General features: G+C 38.2%; 1 protein-coding gene across 2 annotated transcripts in view; it reads left to right on the top strand.

Annotated features, from left to right (window-relative positions):
* LOC117210370 (semaphorin-1A-like) overlaps window positions 1-14,105 on the top strand; it is a 382,334-nt gene that overhangs the window by 303,100 nt on the left and 65,129 nt on the right. For both annotated transcript variants that reach the window (XM_033453343.1, XM_033453342.1), the window contains exon 6: window positions 11,860-11,947. In XM_033453343.1, coding sequence (XP_033309234.1) covers window positions 11,860-11,947 — 88 coding nt within the window. The remainder of the gene's footprint in view (window positions 1-11,859; window positions 11,948-14,105) is intronic.

The raw sequence follows: 14,105 nt of genomic DNA, 5'->3' as shown, positions 1-14,105 counted from the left end.
AGGAACTTTTCTCGCAAGAATGAGAAAGAAAAGCGAAACAAAGAATGCTTCACCGAAGGATTACGTATGACAGAGATGAGAAACGTGAAAGGAACTGTAACGAATTTATCATCAAACGAACAAGTATGTTTTTTATTTAATATATTTTAAAATCGTGAAAATTCATGAAACAGCCTGATAACAAAAATTGTTGATCGTATCTATAGCCATAATCCTGTGTTCTATTATAAATGTATTTCAACTTCATATCGCCTTAACGTGTACGAGGCCTGGCAAATCCCATTTTCTATTACGCACCTGTTATTATTTCCTGTTTCCCCCTTTTCGTGCATCGAATTGAAGTGATGCGCGGCGTTTCGCATTGCATGCTTCTATCAGCTTTCCTAATTGGAGTTAGTTGGATGAGAACACGGCAATTTTCTAGGCTTCGTGGGGTAGGCTTCGTGGATAAAGCCTGATCCGAATACGCGAATTTTCAACGTTAATGTCAGTCGGCGAATTGCGAGATAATTAATAATATCGCGTGATACTCGGAAATTATTTTTCCTCCGCGTTTCACTCAAGTATACGTATACAACACGAAAAGATCATTTTTCTTATACGCCTCGATATCCAAGTTTTAAGATCGATGCAACGCGATCCAATCGAATACAAATTTATTCCTACATTCTTGTTTGTTGTAATAAAAAGTATATAGTTACTCGTGAGATAAAATAATTTTCAGATTATATTACGCAAAATAATACGATATCTTATCGCGAATAGAATTTCTTCAACGATATTATTCTACAATTTAAAAAAAACCGAATAACGCGGACGATATATCAAATTATCGTAATTTTCTAGGTAAATACATTTTCACTCGTGATTTTTCCAACTTTTTATATTTCAAACGTATGTACGTACTTTTTCCATAGTAGTTCCGCTCGTCTAATTTAACTGACCTTCTCGTCGAAAATAATCTAATTGTCATAGAGTATTACTCTCATACGTTGTTCGTTAAAATTCCTTTATTTATATCAGATCCATCCACAAATCGCGTAAACGATCGAAAGAAACGAATTCAACCAATTTCCAACGAATGTTCGTCTACTTTTCCTTCTTCTCTCTTTTAAAACTGTTTCGCGTTTCTCAACGGAAGCAGGCGCGTTTGCTGTAGCAGGCTGCATTTCTCGAAAGCTTGTCGCAAAGATGATTCGAAAAATTTCACGTACATACCAGAGAGATATCAAGGTGGACAAGCCCGCTGTAACGCCGCGAATGCGAACGTAGCCGCGTTCTAAGCGTCATGCATATAAAGAAATTGGAACGGCGGACCGTGGCGTGTTGCGATGCGACAGTTCCCTTTTCGTGCATCCAGCAACGTTGTCGCGAGACTCACGTACCAACCCAGGATCAACTTTTCTCCTCGTGTTCGCTTATATCTCGTTTATACCTTTTCCCCTGCTTCGTGTTCTATGCTTTCCAAGCCAAAGTCCTGTGTTTCCGCGTTTTCAGCGGCTTCTTCTTCGCCATCCTCTTTTTGTCGTTGCCGTCCGACGTCCCTTGTTTCCAATGTTTGTAACGCTTTTCCGTTCGTTTCTCTGCATGTGGATTTGCAAGATAATTTTCTTCGAGAAACTCACGCTTCCGTGACGCCCATAGATAAGTCCAAACCCAAACCTAAGTGACGTATAACGCACATCGAAGTAAAGATGTCAGGAATATGTTGGTGAATATGTGGGAAACTAAGGCCGAGCGCAGGTTATATGTATAGGAAAAAATTGTTCAAAATGCTTATTTCTACGACATATTAAAAAACATAATAGATTGAAATTGGATATCTCGAAATAATTACCGAAACATCCGTCAGTCAGATTGCTGATTTAAATTTCGTACTTAAAAGTTGTTGCGCTAATTTCTTTTTCTTTGTAATATGTACATATGTAGCGTTCAAATACATTTCTGAGTCACTTACAACGCGTGTTTCTAATAAATGTATCATAACTCCTACCTACGTTGTTGAATCAACTTTTCAAATTTTATTGGCAATTTTAACACTTCCATCTTCCTATTGACATCTACTTGTCTAAGCAAATTACTTCAATGTACATTATTTCGGCCATTCAAGTTTGCATATCTAAGCGTTCGAATACTTCCATGAGCTACTCTATATTACACGATAGTCGACTTTCGTTGATAGTCGTTACGTATAGGAAAATTAAACTCTTAGGAATTCTTTCTCTTCTCTCTCTCCTTCCTCTAACATAACAGTTGAGAATTGTGGATCTTAATTGCCGAAATAAAATTAAAGGAACATTAAGGTTACACTTAGAATTCATATTAAAATAGTTTTAGATTTATTTAATAAACGATTTTTATTTAATAAACACATTTGCACGCGTCTCAGCACTTTCTTTGTCTTGCCATCTTCCATACCACACTGCCAGCGGAACAGTTACATTCGTCTGTTTTTCGAGACGCATACACATACTTCCACACACTCATATTCACATACGTGTGTCACTACTACGCGGCCAATCTAGTGTAGCACATAAAATTATACATATCTCAATAATAACAAATGCGCAGAATTCGATTCGTAAATACGTACATATTTGAAAGTCGAAGGAGTACGAGAGACAAACGTCTCTTTTCGATAAATACAAGCGTAATCACGCGACGTTAATTAAGGAGAGGACGGTGCGGTCGAGGCAAACGTACGAGCTTAGTAAATATTCAATCCTCGAAGGAGTTTAGTGCAGACAACACGACACTCGATTTGCTCTTATTGTTGGACTGCTATCGCGGTAGACGCGTATCCGATACACGTGTCTCCGCGTGAAACCGACCTGGTCGACCGTTCTCGTTAATACACTTTGTATTAATCACTTTTTAAGTAATTAAAGCATTTTGCGTAATATTTAACCACGTGGAATCTTCATTCATTCGATGAATTTTTATCGCTGAAATTTCAGAATGAGACTGCTTTTTCTATACACAAGCGAAACGTCTGTTTTGATCGAAGGACAGCCCCGTCGTTCGATATTTGTGATAAACGACAACGGTGATTTGCGACATCAGATTCATATCGTTAACCCTTTGCAATCTGAATTTTATTTCAATTTCTTTAGCAGCAGCTCCCAGCGCTTTTAAGGGTTTTATTTGAAATTTACTTGAACTAAAAAATAAGACAGTTTTAATAAATAAAGGAAGAAACAAATTCACTGAAACATCAGTTTTATTCACACTATTTTTGTATTTTGTGATTTTTAAGTGCATGATATATCTTGGAACAATTTCCAGGATGCAATCCTGATTTTCTTTTCACACAAAAAGTGGGGCTGAAAGGATGTCGAGTGGGACTCGACAAAGGAGGTGTTGAGATAAAAACTGATGTCGAGTCACTCTCGACTTAGGAGAGCAAAGGGTTAATATCATATTGTGATTCAACATTGCGATTGAACGAAGCCTCCTTTTCTACGATACGATCTTTCGAACAATCGATTAATCGCCAGACATATTTCATACATATGTACATATGTATACATGTGTACGCGTTAGAACAGAATAACGATTGTCCTGCTCCATATACAGCGAGTGTTTTCAGATTTAAGGGTGTCGCTATGAAAGGAGTAACGATGCTACTCCAATTTTCTCATGCATTCCTCTAGTATACTTCTCTCTGACTTTGTTTTTTCCTCGTTGGTGTACGTACTTGTTTCTTTATTTGCTTGCGCGTGCTACCTTTCGCGCTACGTCTTTCAATTACCATTTTTTTTTCTTTTATATACTGCCAAGTTTGCTATTAATCTCTTATTTGCAGAAGGTTATAGACAAACGCGATATTGGTACAGTGTTTTGGCAGGAGTTTGGCAATACACAATGTGTTCCACTATGTTTTCTGGCTACAAATATTGGGTTGGCAACTAAGTCATTACCATCTAATGACAAAATCCGCGATTACTTAGTATGCGATGCAAAGGTGTGTTTGACTGATTTGAAAAACAGCGGGATGATGAAACGCGCGGTATCTTTTAACGCTGCGTATTTGTCGAGCTATTGTCGAGCAGATTAGCGCAAAATACTCAGACACACTAGAGATCTGTGCGAATCTAATATGTCTGAGTATTTTCTGCTAAATCTCGCCATTTCCTCTTTCACTGCTCGTGTTCCGAGGAATATTCGTGTTAGAATATCTCATTTGTGACATACTATGGCGAGTGTGCGATAATTCTTAGTGCTTCAGACTGAAACGCTTGTAATATTCCTATGTTCGAATGACTAGCAGAACCTGAAATTTGTATCTCATACAGGTCCACACTGGTTTAATTATAACTTCACACATATTAGAATCTCATTGCACATAGATTGTTAACTGAGATTCTTTTCCCTAGTAACCAGTACAATTTTTTTCATCCTAAGACTACGTTGTTTCCATTTAGTTCTGATATGTTTCTTCCAGATGAGCTGCCTGTCGATATGAATGCCCGTGTAGATATTTTACATGGTCCGGTGGCAAAATTTCCTTTCTATTGAGCTTAACCGTACGCCAGGTTGTGCTTCTAGTGAAAGTAACGCGTGTTGATTTCGTTCCATTTACTTTTATTCGCCATCCATTACACCGTTTAATTGTGATATGGTGTTACACTCTTTAATTACCGATATCGATACCTGCATGCAATTTTCATTACACGTTATATGTAAAGTGAGTCGCTTTTGTTCTCTCGTTCGTTCTCCTGAATAACTCATTATCTACTTATTAACTTTCTTTTCCTCTCGTTAATCTAGCGGACTCGGCCTTTGTAAAGGTTCTTTCAAGCATAAGAGTAATTGATCAAGTGTTATTAGTAAAATTTTACAACTTGCAAAGTATTAGTATCGATAAATTCTTCGCTGTAAGGCTAACAAGTTTGATAACCAACAAAGTAAAGTTCAATAAGTAAATTTTACAAATTACGAGGCAACTAGGTGTTTGTAGCACAGTAACGTACAATCTACCATTAATAAATAAATGTTATTAATTGGTATAGTATCGTGTGCGAGATGGATGAACGTGTTTGCCCAGAGCAAGAAAACAAATGTCCATTGGACGTTTTCTTGTAATTACAAATTCGCATGTATCTGTGGCGGCGCGTGTCACGGAACTTTCGTGATACAAAGCGCTACGCCGTCAAAGCGCAACATCGACGTGCCCAATGTGCTGTAACGTCGATTCACATCAGAGACCAGGCCACACACCGCGGACAGGATGACACCCAGATGTCTGCACATTCTTGGTGCGCACCCTCAATAGTCTTAAGTACCCACCAGGGGTCTTGGCATTTTCATAGTTAAGGTCCTTCGGACCAAGCGAGTATCTCTTGTCTTAGATTTCCCTTCACGTTTATTGTCTACCACGTGTTAGCCTAGAAAGTTGGTTTTCTTCACATCTGGTATGTTCCGTTAGCAACTTTCTCGCGAGGGCGGCTAAAACCCTTCCTGGTCCACCAACCGTCTTATTATCCAATCGGAGACGGTGTCTACTGCCCTCACTTCCTTAACCAAAATTGTCATCAACAAATCCGATAGTATCGTGTCCTTAGACACACCCACCCCTAGCCTTCCTCAGACATAGTATCGCCAGAAAACTCACTTATTCTGTATCCTTAGAATAGTCAACATATCTTTACCGGTCTCTACCCTTATAACAGTCGCGTACTTAACGTATCGTTGTAACTAAGTCTTACATAACGTGGATGGAGTGAATTGTGATTTATGTCAATTCAGTGTGTGTTACATTGTGATTGCCGAATTCATAATAAAGTTTAATTAAAACAAAATTAATAGTTGTGTTACGACTCAGCTATTTTATTTCATCAACCAACGCTTAAGTTTACGTGACAGTGCCATCGATATCTCCACGCTTCTTCCGCCGAATTCTCGGAAGAGCATACACGCGCCAGCCGCTGCGGCACATCTAATGAACGCACGCTAGTGGGGATATCGATGGGCAACGAAGGAAAGAATCCTTTCGATCTGGAACAAAAGGGACATTCTACCCCGAACCGCGAAGCGCGAATGGTGAAGAGAAACGAGTCGGCTATTTTCGAGAGATCGGTCAATCGTCGCTGTTGTTAATTGTCGTTAAGCGTCAACTGTTGTTAATTGTTAATTGTTAACTGTCATTGAACCGTTGTTAATTGTTAATTGTAATTCAACCGTTGTTAATCGTTCATTGTTATCGAGTGATAGAGTCTAATAAACGTTATTGGTTGTTGAACATATTTGAGTGTACCTTCAGTACCTATTACACCATACCACCTCGTATCTTTTCGTCTGTCCGTGCAAATATTCCGTTAAACTCTAAATTATAGCGGACAAATAGAAAATCAATTAGAAATTCGTTAAATCGGTAACTTTCTTAGACTTTTAAGCAATGCTCGCAAAATTTCCTCACTAACCCTAATACTCGCTAAAATATGCGTTTACTCGTGGCTCGTGTATGTTCAACGCGAATGATTCGTGACTGTAAAAGAAACAATCGAAGCAGTTCGATAGCGTTCGACTTTCGCCAAAATTATCCCAACCTTTCCAACAAAAGGGACGAATTATTGGCCGAACGTGCGGATTTTCTCTCAACTCGCCGGTTCACCGGTGCTCGGTATACGTCACCGGAAATACAAATACGAAAAAGGTCGAAGCGAGATGGGAATAAAGCGCTTGGCGAAACGGGCCAATCTCGACAACGCTTCTTCACGTGCACACAATGTATCGATTGTGCGCAGCTAAGCAGTGCCACTGGATGTCGGCGATTTTTCCCATTTTCTCCTTCTTCTCTTTTTTTTTCTTTTTGTTTTTCTGACCATGTATATTAGTAGTAGTTGCTGGCTACGTGTACGTATACGTGACCACGTGTATCTTACTGGCACAAGTGAGGAATTGGGAAACGGGGCGATGAGAGTGGACTGGAGCTGTTTCGTGTACACAATTTGACTCGATCTCTTTACAATCGTTTTTTATGAGATTTTTACAATTCGTTTCCCATCATTCGATGATATCGACGAAATAGCGCTATTCGTTCTTAGTAGTTATAAATAATAAATAATAAAATAGATACAACGATAATTTATATTAAACCACGTTATAACAAATAGGCAAATTTAAATAATGGACCAAGTAAGGACCTGTCTTTTACAACGATGTATCATTATACAAACATGAAACTTTATCTGTCGAACGTTGTGATCTTTATTTTGATAGAACAAAATGGATCACACGTAATTCGATAAAATATAAAACGGAAAATGTTGTGTATCCATTATTTCCTTATAAAACGAAAGAAACTTTGCGGACGACCTAATATCTATAGATCAATTAAACGGAATATATATTGGGATGGAAACTAAGTGATTGCGGATTTTGTCAATATCACCTAATAACAAAATGTGCAATCTCTCAGTTGCCAACCCAGTACATATATGTATCGTGTAAAAATTGAAAATAAACATTTAATATTTATTATTATCGTTCGGAGGAATAAATATTTGCTGCACGATTCAATATTTAAAGCAAAAAATATTCCTTCTTGTCAGGTAGCAAAATACGTCGGTGAGAAAATAGTTCCCCGAGAGAAAGGCGGGCAATGAATAATAGAATAATCCTGTTTTCTATGCTGAGAATGTATGATTTCGATAATAGCAATTGTGAATTCGACAAGCTCCTACATATTCATTTACCTATTCTCAATTACTATTCTTGCATTCCATTAAAGCAATTATTTACGAATACTATCCGAAAAAACGATACTCGAATAAGATAACAGTTACTTCCACATGCTATCATTCGTGTCAAAGTAATAAATGCGTTACACTTGATTAAACGATCGAGTAATTCTTTAACTTTCGCTATGGTGCATAAGTTAACAAAATAATTTGGAGATTTTATTATCGCTTAGGGGTTTTATCGGACAGTGCTTTGCCAAATTTAGCGATGGCTCGCGATATTTTCATATTTTGACGCACGGTTTCACCTCTTAAAACATAGATGTTCAAGATACTATTGTTCTAGTACTCTCAAGTGCTATATTTTCCTGAACCTTCAAGTCCTATAAAAATATAACACATTGTACAGCAATCTTAAACGCTCTTCTTACTCTACAGTGTAAATTATGTTGAAATTACATTCTCCATTGAAACAATAATATCTGTACAGGATATAACTAAAATTGACGATGAAGATTCGCTACTGTACTTTATTCGTTTTAGCACTTTGACTGCCACGCCGAAATCACATGTTTCACTCAGGAAGCCATGGCAGTATTTTTATTATTCAAAGTATATAATGGCAAAATAATAATAAATTGCTGATGTACGACAACATTCTTCCCCAATGGACCTATCTTATTGGTGGTCACGGGTGACCATCGTGTCGCCTTGGTAACAGTTGATAGCGACATATTATAACAAGGCTTCGTTTATTTCAACAAACCATTCGCATTCGTTATTTTATTGTAAGCAAAACGTGCAGAATATATTGTTGAAACGTGTAGAAGATATTGGGATGAAATGATAGAGATCCGTAAAGAAAATTATGTTTGTGATAAACCAATGGCAATGGTAGATTACAACAGAGGAAAATGTGCTGTAGATTTATCAGATCAAATGGTAGCATATTCTACACCACATGGAAGAACCCTCAAGTGGTATATAAAATTAGCTTTAGAGTTATTGTTAAATACATCAATTTCAAACGCGATGATATTCTATAAACAAGCAACAAAAACAAAGATCAAGGCATCAGATTTTAGAATGGCATTCGTAATGCACCTTACACAGTTCCATTCACCGGAACCGTAAAATATACTTATTCGACAAAAATTGCGACACAAAATGCAGAAGAAAGAAGGGCAAGCGTAGCTGGCAGGAAAATTTTGCAGAGTGTTATAAAAAAAATGTCACACAGTTAGGATCAAAAATTGATAAGAATCGGACCAAAAAGGTGACCACCTATTGTCCAGATTGTATCGATGAGCAACATTTATGTTTAAAGTGTTTTAACACAGTGACCATTAGATGCAAGATTTGTTCTAATTTTTTTTATTGATGTTCTAATAAAAATCTTTAATTGTTCATTGAGGCACTTTTTGTTTCAAAGTATCTTGTATTTATCGATTATATTCAAAATACCCTAACTGTCAATTTCCATTCAATTTTTACAATTGTAAGAAGTTCAAGCGCTCCGGTCACCAATGACCAACGTGATATTCAAAGTGTTAAGGACAAGGGAACGTCGCACACTAACTCGAAACCGTACAAATCTGCACTAAATTCTTGTTTTTCATTTCATTGAAAACCTATGAAATTCCGGTCATAGATTCTTCAATGTATAGACTAACTTATGATACGCATAAATCTTATTATATTTATATTAGAATGAATTAGATTCTATGACTCCAGAAACTCCTAAAACTCTACCGTTTCCAATTCTAACAGATTATTAACTATCAGGTTTTTAACAATTTCAGGCTACTGTGACTACTCGTACGAACATAACTTCTTTAAATGATATAAACGCTTCTTATTCGCGTTGAAATTTTATTGGCTGTCACGGGTTGAAATATATTTTCACATAATCAAATTATCGAGTGTTACATGTTTCGGAATAGAATTTTTGAACATTTTCAACAAGAGCAATCTGCGAAACGTCGGTACGAATCGTATATTTGTACGAAATGAAATCATTCCTATCAATTTTAAACGTTTTCACGATACTCGGACACGAACAAAGAGTTATCGATACGGTGTAAAAAAAATTTGTTTTTTCACGAATCACCGCGAAGATAAGTTAAAATTTCGCGCGGATTTTTCAGCATTCTGCGTTCACAGAAACAAATAACATTCGCTCCGAGGTAAATTAGAAATCTATCAACGGCCAAAATGGCACGTGGAAACGTTCGAATTCTTCGAACGTGAACTGTCATCGCGTGTTAACTGTGCGTTGCTTTCGCAAGTATAATAAGATACAAATTATTCCAAACAATAATTCCGTGTATTATCGTCGAAATAACGCTAATATCGTTTGTACGTATAATATCCAATGTTCGTTGCGATATTTCGCGTTTATTTGCTCGTTCTAATCGCAGTCGTATTGTATTGTAACTTCTGATGTTTAATAGCACACCGTTGCGTCGCGTTGCGTTGCCTCGTGGCAACCAATAACTCAATGAGAGAAGAGCTATAGAAAATTACCTTCGTTTCGTTATAACAAAACGTGCACGAACGTTAAAGGACAAATATCTAAAGAAAATTTTGAAAAGTGTAAGATTCTCTCTTTCGTCGACGTTCGCTAGAAGAAGAAGCGACCTTATAATAGCAAAAAGTTCAGGAACGGTCTAGCGCTAGAGAAGAAACGCGCATAACGAGATAATCCTTTTGCGAGGCAGCGAGATGGTGAAAGAAATGTAGTTACAGAGTAAATTGCAAGGTGAAATTTGAAGCCAGTGGGGGAATTCGCGTCGTGAAGTTGTAATTGCGCGATATTGTTCCTTCAAATTAAAAAGATTCGGATGCGAAAGGTAAACAAATTTAATCTTTGCGCTGTCTTCTCTCTTTCCCCTTTTGCGGTGTTCTCTGTAGATTCGTTTCTCTCGATGAATATCTTTCTGCAGAGTTTTATTAATATTTCTACCGTACGAATAATAACAGAGTTATGCGTTAAAACGAAGTAGGACGAGGGTCGAGTCGAGTTTCACATGAATATCGTCGTTCTTTATTGGTTGATTTTTTTTATTAGAAATCAGATTGGAAAAGGCCACTTTACTGGAGAAAATTTCTGTCAAAGAAATTTCCCTGGGGTACTAACCAAGGTATGTAGCTTGGACCAGAGTTAACTACACGAAACACTTCATATACTGTGCGCTCGACTTCGATTAATAGTTAGGTGGTACATTGAATCGAATTGATCGAATTGGCGTTAACTAATACGATTGTGCTCATAGTATAGAATTCGAGGCAGCTGGTAAGTTGGTTTCTCCAACTTAATCGAATTCGGTTCTTAAAACGTTGTTACGCGGTATACGTTGCGAACAATTCTACAAAAGTGCACTGCCTTTCGATTCTTCCCGCGTTCCCTAAAAACTGGATCGATGTTAATAGATTAAACTTTCCTTAATAATATAATAAACAACGTGTACGAAAGAACCGAAGGTAATTAGGAAATGTTCAAAGCCGAACACATAGTCGTATTTTTGAAAGCTTGAAAACCAGCCACTGTTTTTTGTATATTCCATACCAACGAACTAACGAACAAACAATAAAACTGTACGAAACAAGCTCTTTACGCTTCATTAGGAAGTTGGAAATGCTGCATGAAATATTCATTTCTCCGGGCCAGCATCCTAATTTCTTGATATGCAAAACAGAGCGACTTCGTTAAAAGAAAACGGGGAAAAAAAAAAGAAACGAAAGGGAAGGAAGACAGGAACCGCGGCTAAACATTGTACGCGCGTTGCTGCACCTCGCCGAAAAATAAGGTCGTTTTCTAAACAGGAAATACGATTCCTTGGAATTGCGTGACTCGCCCTCTATCTTCATTTTTCTATTCCTGGCGGTTTACTTCCGATCACGGCGTAAGCATGGAACGGCTATGAAAATCTGTAAAATGTAATAAAAACGCTGATCCGTAACGTTCATCGCGAACGTTTCTGTAATTACAAGGGAAAAAAGGTGTTTGGAGCGGCTAGTGGAAGTTAATGAAGCGATCAAGACGTTAAGTCGTCGTAGAAGTTGGCGCACATGCAACGCTGTTAACTACCGCGAAATACGATTGTTGACCACCGAACGAAAAGGTGCGAGTTTCTCACGCGATTTCTAACGTTGATACTTGCGATTCGTGTTTCAGGATGGAGCGTACGCGCAGGAAAGCGATATGGATGGGCTGGGACTGTGCCCTTACGATCCACGGCACAACAGCACTGCGGTGTTCGTCGGTGAGTTAGAATCAAATATATCTTCTTATTTATTTGCAGTGAAATATCGCGTAAAAATAAAAATGAAATGCGATAGGTGGTTGCGGAAAATCCTTGTCGTATTGTTATCTAGCAATGGAATTTATTTTACGGATCTGCCTACGTAATGTGCCTTCTACGGTATGTAGATTCTTTCGAGCTTATTCGAGAATTTCAAGGGTTTTGCAAAGCGTAATAAGAATTTTGACAAAACGTCTATAAGTTTACCGGGAACGATTCATGGAAAATGATGGTAGAGGCAAGCGAACGACGAGAAACGAAGGTTAGCATCGAAAATGAATATGGAAATCAGCAGTTGTCCGAGAAGGGAACGGTTGAACTATTTTAGGGTTGCCGTGCGACGATACGATCGTTTTGCGTAACAATTTCGCTGGGTTTCGCGATCACGGAGAACGATAAGAAAATACCTTTTTATGCATAAAAGGGGGGCACGTTTTAAAGGAGTTTGTTCTTCTGGGAATTTCAAGAGCTTACGGCAAAGTAGGTAACTTTCTTTCCGTTGAATCGCGTTTCGTACGAGAAGGCATACATCGCCTTTCTAAACGTCTACCGAATTAAAAAGATTATCGTATCGCCGATATTAGAACTATGCTTTTCTAGGCTCAGTTTAGTATGTCGTCTACTCTGTGAGAATTTCAATGAAAAATCTCTCCATACCTGTACGTTGATCCTATCGTTTGCTCCTGTTGAGGTATAATAAATTAATTGCTTTATTCGCACATAACATCCGAAGACCTCGATAACTTTCTTACACGCACGCTTGTTGTCAAACGGACTATTCTAGATGCTTCTAACAGCTACCAACAGTCTTTTGTTTCAACTAAGACCTGAACGTCCTCTGACGCTTACACACCCATTCACATGTACAGTGTAAATGTATCATCTACCTAACAGCTGCAAACCAAAGCAAATCAAAATCAAATGCCTAGTATCGTAACAAAGATGAGAGTTAACGATGTACGAGAGATAAAAAGTAACAAACTTTTGATTTTATCGGTGTGGATAAATGTTCGTCAAACGCTTAGCTTCCCTTCGAACTGTCTGTTTCGCAAACGGTTAAAGAAGTCGAAGGTTCTTCAGCCAAGGATTTCAGACGGTGACAGAGTCCTCCGAGTGTGAAGCGTGTTCTTTGAGAAGAATGTTTCGATGTTTCGTCAGCATCGTACTTATTGTTAGTTTCATCAGGACTCTGAGAATTCGCCGATACTGTATAATGTATAAGATCTCTTGGATGCCTAACGAAGTTAGCTACGATACTGGCGAAACTTGGGAACAGTGTTCCAAAAGGGTATAGGGTTTACACCCGTAAACCTCTAACAATTTTAACTACAAGAACCCTAAGGATCTCGTTTAAAGAAAATTCAATTCTACCATCGAATAGCTATATATTCTGTCGAATCGTGTTAGTTGCAGTTCGCTCGCTGTATAAATAAGTATCTCTCTCGCGATACTTACTCCATGACCTGAGAAACGACATTTCGAAATTCCATGGTTACGATTTTTATTGCAATTATTTTATTACGAACGAGAGAAACTATGGGAAACTGTACACGGTGACGTACAAGGTAATTTTGTTCTCGAAAATATGTTTTAGAAAAATCGTTTGTTTTTAGAAAAATCACTCGACGTGACGTGTTACGAGGCCAACAAAACGTTTTTGCCTCGTAGTGCATAGGCAAAAATTGCTGCAAAACTTTCTGATTACCGATTGCATATTTAACGAAACACGTAGTCGCTGATTTGAGAAGCGGACGGTCGCATGGCTTTGACGACGGAAGCAAAGAGCCACGGTTACTCTCTCTGTCTCTCTTTCTCTTTCGAATGACTCGTCGCTCTACACGCGCATACATACGTATAAATACGTGGATGGAGCACAGTGACCGAGTCACGAATCACTTCTGGCTTTTGACACGTGTACGCGTGAAACCCGCTGCTGCCACGCGGTACATGCAACAACACGCTGCCTCTTCGCGAGTTTGATAAACACGCTGGACTCGTCATCTCTACCGTCACACCGAATTTCCCTGAAATAGCGTACGATCGTTTACGAAATGGTCTACAACGCTCTGCTTTACGGATTTTTCGCGTGATTATGAACGTCGGGTCTTATCGGCAGATA

Source organism: Bombus bifarius, unplaced genomic scaffold (genome assembly GCF_011952205.1).
Source record: "Bombus bifarius isolate JDL3187 unplaced genomic scaffold, Bbif_JDL3187 scf7180000008203, whole genome shotgun sequence".
Classification (NCBI taxonomy): Eukaryota; Metazoa; Arthropoda; class Insecta; order Hymenoptera; family Apidae; genus Bombus; species Bombus bifarius.
This window is presented reverse-complemented; position numbering and strand designations above follow the sequence as displayed.